This window comes from Alexandromys fortis, unplaced genomic scaffold (assembly GCF_014885135.2).
Source record: "Alexandromys fortis isolate MF-2015 unplaced genomic scaffold, M_Fortis_MF-2015_v1.1 scaffold_3, whole genome shotgun sequence".
NCBI classification, from domain to species: domain Eukaryota; kingdom Metazoa; phylum Chordata; class Mammalia; order Rodentia; family Cricetidae; genus Alexandromys; species Alexandromys fortis.
The window spans coordinates 7759971-7780373 of NW_026067909.1; the positions used below are offsets into that span (position 1 = coordinate 7759971).

Sequence of the window (20403 nt, forward strand, 5' to 3'; positions counted from 1 at the left end):
CCGCTCAGTCTCCTTCGGGTCCCCAAACCCTCCCCGAGTCCATCCGCCTGCCCTCTCGAAGTCTCTTTCTAGCCTTGTCACCCACCACAGGCCAGAAGCGCACGCGTACCAAAGCCACCCCACCCCCCCGCCCCGCGGCTTGACGCCCTCGGGCCTCCGTAGGGCAGCTGCGTCTCCGTGGCGACGGTCTGGTTCGCGCGGCTCCATTGTTAGTGCCTGTACCTCTCGGAGGCGGGGCAGCCGGTGTGCCGGGGCGGAGTCGCAGGTGGGCGTGGAGGCTCGTGGAGAGGAGGAGGGGTGCTGCGGCGTCAATCACCGCTGGCCGGGCTGGACTGGAAGGGAGCGGGCACCTGACTTTGCGCTGTAGGACGGGCTCCCGGGATGGCGGGCGTGGACTCCGGGGTTGATGGGCCACCGGGCTGCTGGGGGTCCTTTGAACATTGACCTCTGATAGCGCGGTGGTGGGAGAGGACTATGACTTGGTCCCCTGACCCTCTACAGTGGCCACGCCCCGAGGATAGAAATTGAGGCCCAAATGTTGAGTTCTGCCTATCCAAGTCCCAGTGTGGAAACCGAACCACCAGTCCCTTGCTTCTCTCCCGTCAACGCATCTTCCTTACAATGTAATCTGTTGGAGGAAGAATTTTTTCCTCCTAACTCTAAGGTGTAGAAAAACAACAACAATAAACCACAGACTATGCAAATACCTGGAGACCTTAGGGAGCCCCATCCTCGGGTCAGGAGCAGACCTAGGCTCCCCATGAATTGTACACTCTTGAGGCCAGATCCTTCACTGAAAGTTACCTTCTCAGAAAGGAGTGACAGGCAATCTTTGGACGGACTAGCTGACAGATTATCTCAAACCTATAAGCATTCCGGCCATCGTCTTCGCTGGGATTGTTTTGAAAGTATGCGGTGGCTAAGCAAAAGAATTACTGAACTTTAAGATGCAAGATTGTCATTGCCTAGGCAGAGAACCAAGGCGGAAACAGGAAACAGGCTTACTAGAAACCCCTCCCCATTTTGCAGGTGGCTTGCAGACTTCCCCCTTTGTTTTTATTCTATCCTGCTTGCTTTCGCGGGTACTTCCCAGTTAAAGTTATATTGTAGCCAGGTATGTACTTGATTATAATTGCAACATTTTCAAGGTAGATGCAAAGAGATTATGAATTCAGAGCTCACCACAGTGAGTTGGAGGCCTGCCTGGGCTGCCTGAACCTATATCTCAGATCATAATAATCATTTTCTTTTTTAAATTTTGTGGTACAGTGTGAGGAGCAAAGAATTTAACCAGTGCCACCTTGTGTTCCAATATTTACAACTTTGAAAGCCAAATTCATGGTACCGTTGCTATTACAGCAAGTCAAGTCCCTGCAAATGTGCCCTGCCCCCATCCCGTCATGCTCCCCGTGACTTCTGGTTGCTAGGACCCTCCCCCTTCCTGTTTTCAGGTGACTCCATATCAAGAAGGATGAGCTGTGGCCACTGGAGGGCATCCGATGGAGGACACAAAGGAGGCTGCCAATGATCCCGAGAATGCTGCTGTTGCCCAGGGCATACCTGCTTCCTTTTCCAAAACTGATGAGTCTGGTTTTGAGGGAGTCATCTCTTCCTCACCAGTTTTAGACCTGAGTCAAAGAGGCCTGTGCCATTTGGGAGAGTTATTTAAAGTTCCCACCCTTCAAGTAAGTGTCCTGTTCCTGGGAGGGTGCGGCATGCAAGTGCCTGCAGCCAGAAGCAGAATCAGCACTGGGCTTTTTGTCCCTCTTGTTAGGAGAGATGAATTGTAGAAGGAGCGGGAGGGTTAGCTGGGGTTTCACGGGCTGACCACAACAAAGAGCTACTGAGATGCAGTGCCAGGCAACAGAGAGAGCCAGGTGTCAGGATGGGGCAGCCTCCTCTACCCTGCAGGGTGTGTTTCTTCATGGGAAACCCTCAGGCTGAGATCAGCCAGGGTAGAGAGATCACTGTCCAAATAGGTGGGTCTCTGATTTAAACCACGGATCCTTCTGCAGGCCTTGGGGACTATAAAAACAGTCGGAAGCTTTCTCTCGTCTTGGACTTTGCTGATGTACACTGTTTTCCTTTGTGTCAGGCCCTCCTTCAGGGCACTTCCTAGTAATATTGCATTGTCCCCAAGTTTTCTGGAGCAAGCAGTGTTGATGGCAGACAGAATAGAGGATCCCCAGCAGTGCTGGCACGGCTGGCACTGCCCTTGTGTCACAGAATGCCCTTAAGTTGCATTCGGCTTCATCTGGAACCTAGAAATGGCACTGTGGTTTGTTGTAAGATGGCATGGGAACACACGTAGAGCCCTTGTCAGGGACAACAGCGCACTGAGGTGAGCTGTTCATTCCCTCTGCGCATGTCTGCTCTCAAGGCATGCGAGCCAGCTAGCACCCTTGCCCTTCGAGTTTTGTAGACAGGATCTTGCTGCGTCGCCCAAACTGGCTTCAGGTTCACAGTCCTCCTGGCTCGTGCCTGGCTGTTAGCAGCCTCCAGGAGTGTCCTCTTAGTTACAGGGACCCACCTCCTCAAGCTACTGTTGTTTACACGGCACTCGCTAAGAAGTGAAGCTCTCCATTCTCGGGAGTCCAGCTAAGCGATGAGATAACCATTGCCTTTATCCAGAAAGGAAGGAGGAAATTCCAGTGTATTTTAGGTCTAATCTAGACTCATACCTGAGAAGACAGGTGTTGCTATGAATGTATTTCTATGGCAAAAAAAAAAAAATCCAAGTGGTGGTGGTGGTGGTGGTGGGGGGGGTGGTGGTGGTGGTGGTGGTGGTGGTGGTGGTGCACCTTCAATGTGGAAGTGCACAGAGAGCTGAATGTCCCAGTGCTGTCGTGGTTTCAAGCAAAGTTGGGACAGTTTCTCAGGGCTCGGATCAGGCCTCAGGGATCATGTCTCCCTACTTGGGTGATGGCTCCTTTCTGTGTGGCTGGTTGTCACAGATCATGCCACAGCAGAATGTGCCTGTGTCCCGTAGCTTCCTCCTTAGTGCCAACTCGGAATGAGTCAGGCAGGACTCTTACTGTTTGCTCAGTGGGTTCGCTGCAAGCATGGTACTGAGTGTGGCCAGGGAGAAGGAAGACAGCGTTAGGTTTTAAATCTCTGATTCTTGTGTCAACTGTTTATATTCTTTAAGGGTAGCTTTTTTTTTGTTTGACATGTAGTTGTGGTTGTTTTAATCCTTTTGGAGATGGTTTTTGGATACATCCTGTTTTAAATTTCACTGGCTGATAAAGCATCCTCTGGTCCCCTTCTGTGGAAGCAATTATACCTGCAGAGGAATTCGCTCAGTGAGATTCCAAAGGATTTCTTCCAGTTGTTGCCCAACCTGACATGGCTGGACCTTCGTTACAACAAGATCAGGGCCCTTCCATCAGAGATTGGCTCTCACAGGTAAGTGTCTGCTCCTTGGATGTGCAAGTTGATCATCTTCAACTGGGCTGGGCACTTAGGAAGCAGAGGCAGGCAAATCATTGTGAATCTGAGCCAACTCAGGCTGCATAGTGAATTGCCATCTCAAAATAAAAAAGTCCAGATGGTTCAGACACAGCTCACAGGTCCGTGGCCAGCCGTCCCAGGTGTGGCTAATCGTGTTGTGATGAGCTCTTTGACGTGGTAGAAAATGGCAGTCTTGGTGCCCCTGCTAGAAAGTCCACATTGCTTCCTGAACAGCTGATTCCACCCTGACTCTGCTGTGGGAAGCTGATTGAGATCAAAAGTACCCTGGCTATATAAAAACCCAGCCAGGCGTTGCCTTGGGCCCTGGAGAATCCCCCCTGGCTCTTGGGGAAGAGTTTTGCCCTGTTTTGGAAAGCTAGAAACCCCCAGGCAAGCAGTATAGACTGTCTTTCCCACATTCCTGCCCCTCCCCTTCCCAGGGTTTCCCAGAACTCCCAGTTGCGGAGCCCAGTCCAGCCCACCCTCGACAACCAGGCTTCCACTCCCTACCCCAGCCACAGACTCACTGCCTCCTTACCTGGGTCTACTCACTCTGCCATCGCCCCACTCTGTTAGATCTGTCCGGGCTACTCACTTCAGACCCTCCTTTCCCCTCACAGAGCTGAGCAAAGGGAAGGGCAGACAAGTCCCCTAAGTACTCAAGAGCTTACCAGGGGTCAGGGACAAGGTAGGAGACGAGGCTGAGGAAGGTCTTCAGGGTTTGGGAATCTATGCTCTCAACTTTGAAAGAACTGGATGTGGATAGGGATAGAATTAGACTTAGATCACTGCCTAAGGAAGGAAGCTATGGGGCAAAGGGTAGAAGGAGTTGGCAGACAGCCAGGGCAGTGGTCCATGTAGGAGGCTTGGCCAAGTGACTGTAGCCGGGCCTCAGGGGTCCTCAGAGCTTTTGGGATTGGCATTGACAGCAGACTAGAAAACAGATGTGTCTAAGGTTGACCCAGTTCCCATGTAGCTTCCCAGGGAACTCATCAGTCTGCTGTGCATCAGCATAAGGTTTGCAGAGGTGCCTTGCTTGCGCTGAGGGCACCATTTGTTAAGTACTGATCAAACTATATTGTAGCCGGGTGGTGGTAGTGTGCGCCTTTAATCCCAGCACTTGGGAGGCAGAGGCAGGCGGATCTCTGTGAATTTGAGGCCTGCCTGGTCTACAAGCGCTAGTTCCAGGTCAAGTTCCAAAGCTACAAAGAAATCCTGTCTCGAAAAACAAAAACAAAAGAAAGAAAAAGAAAAAAAGTGTGTGGGGGTGGGGAGTGAGCACCTGGCACAAATAATGGTGAGAGCAAATGCCTTGCCCTTGCCCTCCACGCTCCTGCTCAGCAGTCAGCAGGAGGCAGCTAGTTCTGACACACCTGAGCTGGGGATGCACCAGGAAGCCTCCTGTGGAGCCCTGGAGACCCTGGAACCAGCAGGACTGGTGGACTGGTGAGGCGACAGCGCATGCCTGGCCAGCAGGTGGTGACACAGCAGAGCTGGCTCTTGGTATCTTTGGGTTGTTTCCACCCAGTTATACCTTCCTGGTCAGGCCACCTGGTCTTCTGGGCCTGTGTCCTGTACAGAGTTGCATTCTTCCTCACAAGAACACCATCTTCTGTGCTGGGATAGCTGAGTGGTTTTTTGGCCACAAATTATTTTGTGGTTAGCATTCATTCTGTCGAGTAGTTGTTCCTGACGGTTAAGGTCACATGAAGTCTGCTGCTGAGGGGTCCACTTCCTGTTTCTTCTCCAAATGGTGCTTAGATCTCAGATCTGGAATCCTTGGATTTTGACAGCCAAAGCCAGCTGCTTTGTGTTGTTTAATTTATAATTGAGTCTCTGATTTTACACCCATTATGTCATTAAAACTGGATCCACTTGCTCAAGAGCTGAAACATATTAATTAGAAATTTTAAGTAATTGTGGGCTCATTAAAGGATTTAAAGTTAAAAAATATATATTTAAAACAATAGTATCATCATAGCCCCCCCCCCCACTGTGTGTGGATGTGTGAGTGTGGGCGCAGAGATTAAAACAAGGCATGCTGACTTGTTCTCTGGAGGCTAGAAGCTGGCAGGTGTCTGCTCAGTTGTAAGTTCGTGCTGAGGTAAGCAGCAAGGACAGTCTGAGTAGTGATAGAAAATACAAAACCAACACAGGTTTATCACCACATGGATATTGTTATATCAGGTAGAAACCCCCTGCATACTTTCAGCTTAATATTTGGTAAATATTATAAATATTCTTCTAAAAGAACTCAAGCCAAATGGACTGGAATGCCTTTGGCTTTGGTGCTGGAGAAGCCTGGGGCACATTGCTGAGTGTCCTGTCTTGAGTCGCAACCAGCTCACAGAGAGCAGGCACATCCCTGCTGCCTGTTTCTGTATGAGGCGTTTTAAAGGGCACCACAGCCAAGCCGATGAGCTGAGTCAGGAAGGCTCGCATAACCGGCCTCTGTACACATCATGTTAAGTTTCTTAGGGCAGAAGAGACAGTTTGGTGGTTGAACGGGCTTGCTGCACTTGCAGAGGAGTAGTTAGGTTCTCTGCAAATGCCCACACGGGCCGTTCATGACCATCTGTAACTCCCAGGTTCAGCAGATCTGACACCCTCTTCTGGCCTCCATGGGCACATGGTGCATGTCCATACAAATAGGCCATAAAAACATGCATACACATAAAACATTTTAAAATAATATTTCAAAAGAGACAAGTTTTTTCATAAAAATATCAAATAAGGCAAGGTGTGGTATGTACCTGTAATCTTAGCACTGGAGAGGTAGAGGCAAGAGGATTGTTGAAAATTGGGACTGCCCTGATCTACATAGCAAGGTCTAGGCCAACCATGCCACGGAGTAGAACTGTTTCAAAAACAAACTTCAAAGCATAAGAATTCCTGAGAAAGTACACTGTGGAGAACGATGAAGTCAGCAGACATGAGCTTGACCTGGGTGCTGAGGCTGCAGTCCCCCCCCTCCCAGCCCAAGCACGCCTTCTCTTTGTTTCAGGCCCAATCAGATATGGTCACTGTGAGCCCATCAGTCCAGAGGGCAATGGTTTCAGCATCATTCAGAGTCTCTGGGTGTAGCTCAGGCCCAGAGCCCTGCCTTCTGCTAGCCCTGAGATAGCCATGAGATAGACCCTATCTTCAAGTAGACAGCACATGAAGAAATAGGCCATCTGAGACCTGGTGCCATATTTCAGCCGAGGGTCCCAGTAAAGGAGAAGGAGAAAGCAATAAATTAATGATGGATAGAGTCTTAAGGATTATGATAATCTCAACACTCGGGAGGCAGAGGCAGGCATACCTCTTTGAGTTTGAGACCAGCCTGGTCTACAGAGAGAGTTCTAGGACAGCCAGGGCTATGCATAGTAACCCTGTCTTGAAAAGCAAATAAACAAAAACAAATGAAAAAACGACCAGAATAGGTGCAGGACAGAGTGCAGTGTAGCTCTCCTGCTGTGCTCCAGATCTGAGATGCTTGCTAATGGTACATAGTGCGTGCGTGTGTGTGTGTGTGTGTGTGTGTGTGTGTGTGTGTGTGTGTTAGGATGTCTGTGACCAAGAAAAGAAAAATGAGGCCTTTTGACACAATATTTTACAGGTGGTCATTTAATCTTCTGTTTTCTAAAGTATTTTGTTGTTGTTTTCTTTTAAAGACATTTGAAAACTTTGCTTTTAGAAAGAAATCCTATCAAAACGTTACCCATTGAGCTAGGTAAGTACCACGACAAAGTGAAAGGTGGATTTCAATGCTTTGGAGTCCGGGGCTTGTGATGGAGGGGAGAGGCAGCGAGGTGTTCCAAGGCCCTCTCCCAGGTTGTTAGTTCCTTCTCCAGTTGCTGTGGTAAGGCACCCTGACGAAAGAGTCTAAGGGAGGAAAGGTTTGTTTGGGCTCACAGCTCAAAGGTTCATGGTGGCCAACTGAAGATGGCAAGGGTCAGCGGCCAATTGAAGATGGCAGGGGTGGGCAGAAAGGAGCAAGTGCTGGTGCCCAGCTCATTTTTCCCTTTTCTACAGCACAGAATCCCAGCCTGGTGATGGTGCTACCCACAGTGGCTGGGTCTTTCTCTTTTGTTTAACCTTACCACAACACTCGCCCACAGGCATGTCCAGAGGGCAGTCTCCACAGTCCTTCTAGAGCTCATGCCTGTTCTCGGGCAGAGGAGTTGTTAGCACTCACGTGTGTTGTCGATGCCAAGGCCAGACAGCTTTGCATTTTGCACACAGCCTAAGAAAACCTGGTCATACAACGCTGCGTTCTGCCGGCATGCGGCTTTGCTCTCCGTGGGAGCCAGGCTTGAGTCTTAGCTGCTTGGGTTCAGTGCCCTCCTTTGGACTTGAACTCGGTTACTTGATTCTTTGACTCACATGTGCTTCTGAGGCCCGAGAGGATGTGAGGGGCCATTGTGTGCGTTTTCTCTGCTATAAATGAGGAAGACACTCGTTTCCTCCTTACATACTGATTTGTCTTGGTTTCTGCTTTCTCTTATCTTTGTCTGTTTGAATTTGATTTGCTCGCCTCCCATCTTTGTTGAGTTGAGTTGAAAACTTGGAGTTTGATTTCAGATCTCTTTTCTAACACATTTGAGCTGCACTCTGTCCTAAACACTGCCTTCACCGTGTCATTCAAGGCCGCATGGCTTCTGGTGCGATTCACCCATGGGCTATGTTAAAGTTATTTTCTTCACTGCTCTGACCAGAACAGCTTGAAGGTGGATTTGCTTTGGCTCACGTCACAGAAGATATTACAGAGTTCGCTGGGACAGGATATGCAGCTGGGACAGGTCAGGAAGCAGAAAGCACAGAATGCTGCTGCACATAGCTTTCTGCTTTTTACCTTGATCTATGAGATGATGCCACTCACATTCAGGTTCCCTTTCCCCTTAGTGAAACCTCTCTGGAGACACTTCAAAGATGCGCCAGAGGCGCATCTCCTAGGTGATTCCAAATCACCCCAGTTAATTATGAGGAATAGCTGTCATAGCTTGCTGCTTAGATTATACGCAACTAGAGATTCTCCAGCTGGCTTTCTGTGGTGCGTGATGCTTTGCCGTTTAAAAGGCAGAGACTATCAGGCCAGATAAAAATGAGAAGTCAGCTGTATGCAGCCCACTCGCAGTTACTAAAATGCAGGAAGTTTGAGCACCCTCAGCCGGAAGGGAAGGGAAGCAGCAGGCAGACAGTAGTGACTTCATGATAGCTGCTTACCATGTCACATGCTCTCAGTAAGCAGGTGACAGTGCTCAGTGTCATTCTAACACTAAAGCACTGTGTGTTTTCAAAAAGGTGGACAGCCATCTTTGACTTCCCTCAGTCTTTCTTCTCAACATCAGTTGGCCATGAAGCCCATCTAGAAGTGGGAGTGTGGGGGAAGGTGCCCCAAAGGGTACACATATAGGAGCAAATCTAGAAGACGATGGCTGGATTTCACCTAGGCTTGAGACTGGAGTGGGAAGTGGATCCCTAGGAAGTCAATTCAACTAGGTTTGGAGACTCAAGCCTGTAACCCCAGCACTTGGGCTATGAGACAGGAGGATTGCTGCTTGTGAAAACAACCTGAGTTAAATAGTGAAATCTGGGCCAGCCTGGGCAACAATGGAATGGAACCATTTCCACGGAAACGAATGAATGAAGGAATGAATGATGGATGTCAATCACCCTCTCCCATTTCCCCATCTCTTCCTTCTCCTCTTCCCTCTTTTGACACAGTCTTTTGTAACCCAAGCTGGCCTTGAACTCCCCAGTTGAGCTCAAGATATCCTTGATTCTACCTGGAATCTCAGGCATGTGCCACCATCCCTAGTTTATGCCTGGCATGGAACCCAGAGCTAGGCAAGAGCTCTACCAACTTAGCTGCATCCCTGCTCCATCCAATACCCATGGCTGAGTTCTTCTGCTGCTTTTCGCTGCAATGATAGCCATGTTCAATTCTAAACCTGTTGGTAATTTTTGATTCTTTGTTTTATTAGCATTCCTATTTGTTTAGGTATTTTGTTATATTCTCCTCAAATTAGCTAAGCATCTCTACTTTTCATTTCCTTGGCTGTGTTTGTAATGGCTGCTAAAGCCTTTGTTTGCTAATCCTGGCATCTGGGCTGCCTGAGGACAGTGACTGTGACACCTGTCTCCTCAGTACAGGTCCTATTTTTTTTTTAATAGTTCATATTGCTTATATGTTACAAAGGGACATTTTTGGTAATGTAGCCACTTTCTGCTACGAATTTGACTTGAAGGTTGCTGTTGTTTGGCTTGCTTTTATTATCATCAATTATCTGTCTCCCCTGAAGAGTTTTGCTCACAATTTTTATTACATGTATTTATTTTGTGAGTGTGCAGTTTTATCATGGCATGAATGTGGCGGTCAGAGGACAACTCACAGGAGTGAGTTCTCTCTTTCAACCAGGTGGGCCCAGGGATGGAACTCCAGTCATCAGGCCATCTCGCCAGCCCCACCTGCAGAGTTCTTAAAAGAAAACCTCAGGTGTCTGTCACCTCCTCTGCTCTGCTCTCCCTCCTGGGCTGCCCTCTAAGAAGCAGGCAGGGTACTGACGCTCCCCCTCTGCTGCAGGGCAGGTCACTACACTGAAGGCGCTGAACCTGAGACACTGCCCTCTGGAATTCCCACCTCACCTGATCGTGCAGAAAGGCTTGGCAGCCATCCTGACCTTCCTACGGATCTGCTCGGTGGAGAATGCCTTCCCTGGAGGTGAGTCCCCTCGGGTTTGTAGAGACTTCTATGACTTGATGAAACTGCAAGGTGTGGATCAGAACCAGGAGAGCTGCTTCTCCAGCCTCTGTGGGGCTCACATGGCAAATGCCAGCCCTTCCACTGGCCCAGATGCCATGCCTTTCCCTGGCTCAAGTTCACTCTGAACAGTCACACCTGTCTGGGTAGATGTGGTAAAAGTTCATGGGAGAAGCCGGCTGTGGCAGTCTTCACCCCAGCCACTAGCAAGCAGCTACTTTGGGGGTCCTTGTGCTACTCCAGACAGCTTTGTAAAAAGCTCCATGAGGCATATCCTGTTCCTTCCTAGATGCCAGGAACTAGCTTAGTAAGCATGGTGTCCCCCTGTAGGATACTTACTAAACTGTCCCATTTTGTCAACATATTGACCAGCCAGAGAAGAAGGGAGGGAAGGGGAATGGTGACCCAGTCTTTGCCTTGAGCCATCATAAATTTCCTGGGTTGTGATGTTTTAAAGCAATCATGTCCATAAAAGGACTTAGTTTGTGTCTCCAGAACCAACTCTGAGACAGGGACTCAAGGGCCTGTGGATGGTTTTGGAGGTGTCCCAGGAAACTTGAGAGTGGCATTGGGCAGCCAGGGAGGGTGAGGGGCTGCACTTTAGCAAGCTCCTAGGAGACTTTTGTACAGGACAGCTTACAGGGTGCTGGTGCTGAGTCACAAGGGTTCCTGTGCCTGCATGGGGACCTAGCTGAGGGTTCATCTTCGTGGACATCTAACTGCGGTATCTTAGACTGGCATTGTAAAGGCACATAATTTAGGGAAAAGCAGCATGTGGCAGGCTCTGAGAGGCTGCAATGGCATCCTAAGCCCCTGAAGGACAGGTCGACAGGCTAAGAGAAGAGAGGCAATGTGGAAAGCTCTTCATGCCTGGCAGGAGCAGGAGTGAGCAAGGGATTATGGGTTACTGTGAGGCTGGAGTGAGAGTCTGGATGCAGCCACCACTGTGCTAGGGATTGGGGGCAGGGACTCGGGGCAACACCTGGGCACATGGACACTAAAAGACATACGTGTCAGACCCCAGTGGAAAAGAAGCACCCTGGCAGTTAATCTGTGCTGTCGAGAAGTGAGGATGCCGTCAGGAGGAGGTCAAGCTCTGCTCCACACTGGAGAGGCGCAAGGGCATAGGAGGGTGAATACACAATATGTCCCGGACAGCTTGGGTCTGGCCTGGAGATGGTGCAAGAATTGTCACTGGCCCAGCTGTGGGGATGCAGGTCCACCATGACATAACAGATGACGGGAGTCTGTGTGACACCCTGGCTCTGCAGTAAAGTTTGTGACTGGAATTCACCCCTGCTGTGTGTTTTACCCAAATGTAAGGAGGGGGTTACCAACCATAGTCAGAGTGGCCAAGATGTTTGGCATTTAAGATCAGAAGATGTTAGATGCTGAGGCCCGGTTCTGTTCAGTCCTGCACTTCCTGGCTTGTGGTGTGGAGCCTCTGTCCCTAGTGGGAGGGAGCCACGCTGACTCAGCACTTATCTTTTCTCAATAGTTCACACAGAACTAAAGTCTCTAAAAGTCAGCAAAATATCGCCAAAGAACAGCAGGCACATGGTATAGCCTTTAATTGGAAATAAAGACTCAAGATATCTTGGGTGAGGGGAGCAGGAATGTTCACAAGGGTGGCAAAATTGCCTCATGCACATAGGCTAAAAGATACCGGAGGTGGAGAAGGCTCAGGAGCTCAGGGATCTTCAGTGTGTCCATGCCCTGCCTGGCAGCTGCTGCTCTGTGGTAGCCTGTGGGGTCCAGCTAGTCCTGACCTGAGTGGACTCCCTCCCTCCCTTCCAGACATGTGGCCTTGGCTGCTAGGTGATACTGGAGAGTAGTGTTGACTACAGGCTACTGTTGCTGCCAGCTTCTCCTTTTGGTGTGACAGAATGCCTGAGGACTAAGGATAAAGGATAACTTAAGGATAAAGGCTATTCTGGCTCTAGGTTTGAGAAGATACAGTCCATTTGGAGGAGTTACAGCAACAGGTACATGAAGCAGCTGGTCACAGTGTGTCTGTGGCCAAGAAGCAGAGAGAGATGAAGGCTGGTGCTGAGCTCACTTTTTTAAATTCAATCAGGGTCCCCAACTCATAGGATTGTGCCCTCCACATCCAGGGTGAATCTCCCCTCCTAGTTAAACATCTCTGGAAATGCTCTCATTGTGACAGAGGTGTGTCTCCAAGGTGATTCCAGGTCCAGACAAGCTGACCGTGAAGACTGGCCCCCCCGCAAGGTCTAACATGCCGTTTTACTCCACCAGAAGTCTCAGCCATTAAGATGGTCTTCAATGACCTTCCGTACCCTGTGCTGCCTCAGCCCCATAGAAGCACGTCCAGTGAGAAAGGCCTTAATGTCCCAAGCCATGAGGCAGCCGCGGCAAAGGAGAAGGCTGACTTCTTCCCGCCTATGGACAGGCTAGACCTGAGTGAGCTCCGCAAATCCAGCGCCTCCTCCGAGAACTGGCCCAGTGAGGAGGAGATCAAGCGCTTCTGGAAGCTGAGGCAGGAGATTGTGGAGAACGAGAAGGTGGACGTTCTGGAGAAGAAGCTTTTGGCTGTTGAGCTGCCTCCAAATCTCAAGGCAGCACTAAATGCCAAGGAGAAAAGGCACCGGAAGCCAGTACCCACAGGCAGGTAAGGCAGAGCTAAGGCAGACTTGCCTGATCTCCCAGAGCTGTAAAGCTATTTCACAGTCATCTGAAACACAAGGTCCACTTTCTAAATCCATTATTTAGGGTATGTTGAATAAGATCTGAGTACAGGACCAGAACAGACCGGTGTCACAGAACACACTTGGCAGAGTAGGCCACGTAGAGGAAATTCAGCTCCGGTGTGGTATGTAACGTGTGTACATGCAGCAGGTGTGTGTGCTGAGTGTATGTGTGGTGCTCATGTATAGAGAATGGAAATGAGATGTGACGTCATATCTTAGGAATCAGTAATGGGCTCCTGAGGGTGACGGAGTCTTAGAGCTGACAATAACCAGTAGTTTAAACTCTTGTCTGAGCATTTGGGAAGATATCCACAGGAGCTGGGCATCTGAAGATGACAAGCAGCTGGCCCTTTAACTATACTGTGGTTTTGGATATTGTAGGTGTTATTTGTGTGTATGTGGGCGGTGTGCATAGGTATGAATGTACTTGCCCATGTGTACACGTATGGAAGCTAGAGGATGACTTCAAATGTCTCACTCTCCACCTTGATCTTTGAGACAGGGTCTCTGACTGAACCTGGAGCTTGATATTTCTGTTAGTTTATCTGGTCAACAAGCCCCTAGGATCCATCCGTCTCTGCCTCTGGCCCCACAGTGCTAGGGCAGCAGGTGCGCCACTACTCTGGGTTTCTACATGAGTGCCTGGGAGTCAAGCTAGGCTCCTCACATTGTCCCACTGCACTGTTTCTGCAGCTCCTGGGCTCGAACAGTGATCTATACCTTAAAGCATTCATGCATGTTGCAGCCAGGAAGTTTTAGAGGTTTTTTTTTTTGTTTGTTTGTTTGTTTTTTGGTTTTTTTTTTTTTTTTTTTTTTTTTTTTTTTTTTTTTTTTTTTTTTTTTTTTTTGGCCCTCTGCACCGTAGCTTGTAGTCCTTGTGGCTGGGACTGCTGGAATGTTCTCATCGCGAAGTCCCAGACAGAGAACAGTAGCATCTACTCTGCTGTTTGGAAGCCTCTTTCCTCTCTTACACCGACACGATGAATAATAATGATAATTTACTCCAGCAGTCATGGCCACTCTCTAGGAGTACTTCGTAGGTCTGTCTCTCTGTGAGACGTAGATACCCGATCTCAGCCCCGGGAGACTGATGTGACTTGAGAGCTTGGGGCATTCAGTGTGTGACCTGCTGATACTGTGTCACCCTCTGGGAGTGGTTTAAAGATGTTTGTTCCTAGCCGGGTGGTGGTAGCGCACGCCTTTAATCCCAGCACTTGGGAGGCAGAGGCAGGCGGATCTCTGTGAGTTCGAGGCCAGCCTGGTCTACAAGAGCTAGTTCCCGGACAGGCACCAAAGCTACAGAGAAACCCTGTCTCGAAAAACAAAAAAAAAAAAAAGATGTTTGTTCCTATGGACTTGAGCTCAGTAGCTGGTGGGCATCTGGTGGACAGCATATTCTGCTGACATGGATCGGTACTGATGCTTCCCCTGGATTGCAATAGCTGGGACCACTGACTGTTTAGTATCCAGTGCACCCACCAGGCCTGCTTTGGAGCTTTTCTGTTATTCACTGGGTAGCAGCTGGGATCTTGGTTTTGGTTTTTTGGAGTCAAGATCTTAAACTATAACCCTTTAAATCTGCACATGTTCAGCACTGTATCTCCCGCAGGTGGGAGGGACCATCATAAAGTTACATTTTCAGCTATAATCATTGTGTGATTTTAGAAAGAAGTCCACCTCCTTCAAAGGAATCTTGCCCAACCTCCCTTCAGTGTACCAAAACACAATGCGTACGAAAAGGCTAGAAGACAGTCATATGGCGACTCTCCGGGAACTCCAAGAAAAGGAGACACTGATGGAGCAGCGGAGGAGGTACGCCTGGGATGGATGACGTCAGGACTGGGGGCCCAGTGGCCAACTATGTGGGTATGATATTGTCTCCAGTCTCAGAAGAGGCCTGATAGCTTCTATTCTCCTTGCCTCATTTGGAAGCTCTCATACCCTTTGCATGGCCTGTAGTTTTTGAAAAGCCCGAGCTCTTGCTTAGCAGTTCAGAGACTTCTCCTTGGACTTGCACAGCGTGGTTGTTCATTGGCATCCTTTGGGCAGTGTACTGTCCCCTGCCTGCTTTTCAAGTGCCTTGAGCTTTTTTGTGTGGGCCCCACCCACCTACCCACCCACCCAAGTGCCTTTCTCCTCCCCTGCCTATCCCTAGGGCCTGCCATCATATGTAAGGAATGTTGTCAGACTGGTCACCTGTTAGCTTCTCTCATGTTGGTAGCACAATGTCACACTTCCTACCCTTGGTTTCATGCAACCTGCTTGTCACCTATCCCGTTCTCAACAACTATTCTCCTTTGCCCTACAGCTCCACTGACAAGCCAGCTGTGTCCTGTCATGGGCCCCCTGCAGCCAGTCAGTGTGGACCATATCCACAGTACCACAGTAGCCCAACCTTCATGGTTGGGTTTGGACAGTGGGGGATCCCAGTGGAGCTGTGCAGGGTGCTGAAAGCCAGGGTCAACTCCCCATGTCCATAGCCTCTGCGAGCTCCCTAGTCACATCCCACATGATGCCTTTGACTTCTTCTCTCCCGTTTTATGTTCCTTACTGTTCTTCCCCTGTCCTGTCAGGATCTGGGATCACATTAGGCTTAGATACTGAAGCCTCTCACTCCTCCCTTCTGAAGCCTGGCTATAAATAAACCTCCTGAGGCCACAATCAGGAATTCTGCCTCTGTTTGTCTGGGCCCTGATGAGGACAGACTGCTCACAAGCAGCATCTGTGCTAGCCCATGCCAGCATCGTACCAGACACCCTGTAGTCAACCCGGTTGTCTTCTTCCATAGCGGGTCACTCACCGTTGTTGAGAATGTGCCTTGTGTACAAAGAACCAGTGAATTATCTCCATTGTCCTTCCTCTCTTGTGGTCCCTTGCTGAGCAGCTATGGGGGCTCTCACTTCCCCAATTAGGAGCTTCGTGCAGGGTGAGCAGATCCCTTCTGCTCCTTGTGATGGAGAGGTGGCTAAGTAAATAGAATCCTTTGTCCAGGAGCAAGTGGTCAATTTGGAGCATGTCTGAACACTGGGAGCTGGGGATGTGGGCCATCTGTACAGGAAGTATAGGGGAGGACTCAGCTCTGTACCCCGTATTGGAACCCAGGGAACCTTGGCATCTAGACAGGAGATAGTTCAGAAGAGAGATGGGGAGGCCCAGGCAGGGTAAGCATGAGCCAGTGCACAGGTGTCTCTGAGGAAGGCAAGAAGAAGCTGATCTGGAACAGGATTTGGGGCTCCAGCCACTGGAGCCGATGGCTAAAGTTGGTGCCAACAGGCAGGTGGTCTTGGGGCAGCAGAGGTGGCTTTAATATAGCAAGGCCTCTTTGTATCTCTGCCTCTCTGGATCTTGTGAACACTCTATCCCTAGAGGCTCACTTGGTCCCTGAGGTTGAACAAGATGGAAGATATACACTATTTAGACCAGTATCCTTGTGAGAAGCTGCCATGATTCTGAGCAAGGTCTGCAGCCTAGCTGGTTCCTTCCTGGCCAGTAGGGAACTTGGGGAACTTGGCTGCCACAGCAAAGTATCAGCCTACAGCAGGAAGTACAACCCAAGTCCAGGCGTCTCAGTTGGAATCTGTCTACCCTGTCTCTGCTCAAAGTGGCTGGAAGAAGCCCAGCAGAAGGGAGGGGTTAGGGAAGGGAGGATACTCCCAGCCTCCCACTAGCTCTAAGGACAGTTCGATGGGAGAAGGCTGTGAAGCTGAAATGACAGCAGATCTTGCGAGCTCTGCTTGAAGTAACATCTGGCTTGTGACTTTAATATGACTGTGCTTTTTCTCCAGAGACAAGAGAACTTTGCAGGATTGGAGAGAGCAGACCCAGCTGATGAGGAGCAGGAGGGAGGTTAATAAATTCCAGCCACCACATAGGAACATGGTACGTGGCAGACCAGGTGGCTCTGGCCTCGTGTGCGAGCTCAGTGGGGCTCACACAAAGTGTCTGGGCCATCCCTCTCAGTCGGTGGTGCTGCACATAGCCCCCACCCTGTGGCACTGTGGCCAAAGCCTCTGTGTGCAGGACCCGGCATTTGAGGCTGCCCTCTGCCCACTGACTGCTGGCTCCATCTGAAGGACTCGATGTTCCAAGAGGAAATAGGAAGGACTTGAGGGGGAATGATCAAACACCACTAGGTTGAGATATGTTGTGGGCGTCATCCTGTAAATTCTGCACCCTCTCATGCCAGTCACCTTGGGACCTAAAGAACAGCAGCCTTACAAGCTATCTCTGACCCCAGGGTCGTCCCACACACACACAAAGCTGTGTTTCACAGAATATCTGTGCAGCACCCCTTCTGAATTCCTTCCAGTTCACTTACAGGTCATGGTCCAGTAGGGCACAGGGAGCGGTCAGCACCAGGACCCAACTGCTCCTCCAGAATGTGCCTGGCATACTTGTACAGGCCGAGTGCTTTTTTAATCCCTGCACTTGGGGAGGTGGATGGATCTCTGTAGAGTTCCAGGCCAACCTGGTCTACAAAGCGAGTTCCAGGACAGCCAGAGCTACACAGAGGAAACCCTGTGCCAAAAAAAAAAAAAGAAAAGAAAGAAAAAGTTCCTTGTTAATCAAGCCATTGGGGGCTGGAAAGATGGCTCAGAGGTTAAAAGCACTGGCTGCTCTTCCAAAGGTCCTGAGTTCAATTCCCAGCAACCACATGATGGCTCACAACCATCTGTAATGATATCTAGTGCCCTCTTCTGACCTGCAGGTATACATGCAGGCAGAACACTGTATACATAATAAATAAATAAATCTTTAAAAAAAAATCAAGCCATTGGTTAGGTCAATAGATAAAGAAAATCCCAAGATTTTGCACAGGCTGTTCTGACCAAACTATGCTGGCCTGCAAGTGAAGTCAGTATGCACAGTTCAAATCTTTAAAACAAACAAAACCCTAATTTTAGAATTTATAGTAAAGTTAGGACATCAATACAGAATCCATATGTCCCTTCCTCCCTTCGTCTGCTGTTGATATCTTCCCAGAACACAGAGCAGTAGTCAGAATAGGCATGCCTGGTGCTGCAATATGAGGACCCAAAGGAAGACTGCACCTCACAAACTTCTCTGGTAGGGTCCTCTTGTCACCTAGCATTCATGTTCCCTGGTGTGGTGGGTAAGAGCCCCCAGCACCACAGAAATTGGGCATGAAATTGGGAGGCAGATACAGGAGAATCGGCTGTGGACTGAGTTTCAAGCCAGCCTGGGCTACATGAAGCCTTGCCTCAGAAACAAACAAACAACAACAAAACTAGTGTTCTTTGGACACTTGAGAGTTCATTTTTCGGAGATGACGACAATCTAATTGAAGCATGTGACAAAGTTGTGTATATTGTCATCTGCACAGACACACAGTAGGGACTCACAGTAGATGGCATGACCCTGTGCCAGCCTAAGGGAAGCTCTCAGCCTGTACAGGCTCCTGCAGTTGGGCTGGTGATCGCTAGAGGGTGCCAGAGTGCTGTGCATGGCTGGAGGCCGCTGGGCGGAGCTGACGCTCCAGCCTGGAGCACTGTGTGCCAAGCAGGGGTAGTTACCACGTGGAGTGAGGGAAGGCCTTTGCAGAGCCTTACCTGTGCTTCCTGTGACATGTAAATGTGCAGCTCTTACCCCACGCAGGCGCTGACTGCTAAAAGACTTCTGAGATTGGACACTGGGTGGGACTCCAAGTCTGCCACCCTATTGAGAAAAGGCATACATTTTTCTTCTCCATGTTGTTCTGAAGCCAACAGCCTTGTCTACGACCTTTGAACCTGTTTTTCTGGGCCTCCATAGCAATTGCATGTTTGACACTCTCTTATAAAGCTGGGAACCTCCCCCAGCACTGGCATTCCCTGTGCCTGAAGGTTTGCCCAGTTTTCAAGCATTTGCATTCTTTTTGTTATTAGGAGACTGGGTATTTGGGTGATTTTTTTTCTTGCCTCTGTTTTTCTGTAATAGTAAACTATATATAGATGAGCATCCCCCACCCCCATGCATGCCTTTAATTATTAAAACAAGTAATATCTGGCTTTAATGAGGAAAAAAGGAAACCACCTGGATTTAGCATCATGCATTTCTTTCTGTTGGAATTTCTGTGGAACATTTTTGACCTCCTATGGTAAGGCAGCTGTCACAACCAGCAAGCATGTGGAATTCTGCTGTGTCCCAGCCCTATGCATTTCTGCGGGGGGGGGTTGTAAAAGAAGGGTGTGGCAGCTCCTGTCCCCTAACTGTATCTTCCTGGGTTCCAGGCCTTTCAGAGAGCCAGGAATGCTGGGTTTGAACTGCACACCCTGGCAGATAAAACCCCAGCCCTGGAAATCTTCAACTGAGAAGGGGAGATACAAGTCTGAAAGGGGGGCACAGTCTGGCTGAGCTCAAAGTCCACCCTGGCAGGCAGATAGCACACAGCAGGAACCCCAGCAGGAGATTCACCCCTCCCCAGGCCTCACACCCTCCACTCAATCTCACTCTGTTTAGTCAGCCTTGGAGTCTAACAGCCTGCCTCCCACGAACAGGCAACCGCGCACATACCTTGCACATTGCAGAGATAGACACACACACACACACACACACACACACACACACACACACACACACTTAAGCTCCTGAATCTGGGGCTTGGCTAGTTCCCCACCTCATCCCCTGGAGGCAGCAGTGAGCAGTGCTGGTCACGTGGTCTTTGTTGCCCTTACCAACACATCCTGTCCAGGCATATCTGCTTGCTGGAGCTGCAGAAACAGCTTCAGATGCCATCTGATGGCTCTTCAGGAAGCCAGCTACTACAGCAAAAGGCCTGGGAGTAAGACAGAAATGTTTGTTTCTGTAATTACTAGGATGAAATCCCCTTACCTCTAGTATTAAGAGGGGACAGGACAGCTGAGGTTCCAAACATTAGAACTGAGCCTTAGGTTGGCTCTGAAGACTGAGCTGAGCAGGGAAGGGAAGGCACATGGGGACTAGGTGGGCGTGGGGAGCTGGGATCAGACAGGAGGTCTCCAGTCATAGCCCGAGAAGAATTCGAAGACTAGCCTGGAGCTGTGTCTGTGACGTGGAGTAGAAAGGCCCTGCAGGAAGGCCATAGCAGTCAGGAGACAGGGTGACTCAGGCTATAGGGCAGAAGGCAGGACTGCTAGGAAGAGAGGCTATGTCTACATAAATCACAGTGGATAAGGAAGGCCAAATGGGGAATGGGTGGCCATTAATCTGAGTGACATCAGGCTGTCCGGGAATGAGGAGTGTGCCCAAGATGCTGCGAGGAGTGGGCTGTGTTTCCATAACACCAGGTGGCCCATTAACATTAAAAGATCACACGAGCTTCCTCTCGGCTGGGCTGCTCTCCCATGCTCTGTTCTCACTTCCTACAATTTAGGGAAATCTGAGATGGGAACCACTCAGGCAACATGGCCGAGCAGCTGTGGGATGTCCTAGAAAGACACTCTGAGAGTACTCTGACCTGTGGAAAGATCTAGAACTACTTGGCCTTGAGGGCCATGGAGTGCGGGGGGGGGGGGGGGG

At 49.6% G+C, this 20403-nt stretch overlaps 1 protein-coding gene across 1 annotated transcript in view; it reads left to right on the forward strand.

Annotated features, from left to right (window-relative positions):
• The first annotated feature begins 191 nt into the window (after positions 1-191).
• Lrrc27 (leucine rich repeat containing 27) overlaps positions 192-20403 on the forward strand; it is a 26566-nt gene continuing 6354 nt past the window's right edge. Inside the window, exons 1-8 of the mRNA XM_050137818.1 lie at positions 192-265; positions 1452-1685; positions 3275-3405; positions 7107-7165; positions 10019-10156; positions 12455-12827; positions 14572-14718; positions 16692-16785. Of these exons, the coding sequence (XP_049993775.1) occupies positions 1500-1685; positions 3275-3405; positions 7107-7165; positions 10019-10156; positions 12455-12827; positions 14572-14718; positions 16692-16785 (1128 nt within the window). The 5' untranslated portion in view covers positions 192-265; positions 1452-1499. The remainder of the gene's footprint in view (positions 266-1451; positions 1686-3274; positions 3406-7106; positions 7166-10018; positions 10157-12454; positions 12828-14571; positions 14719-16691; positions 16786-20403) is intronic.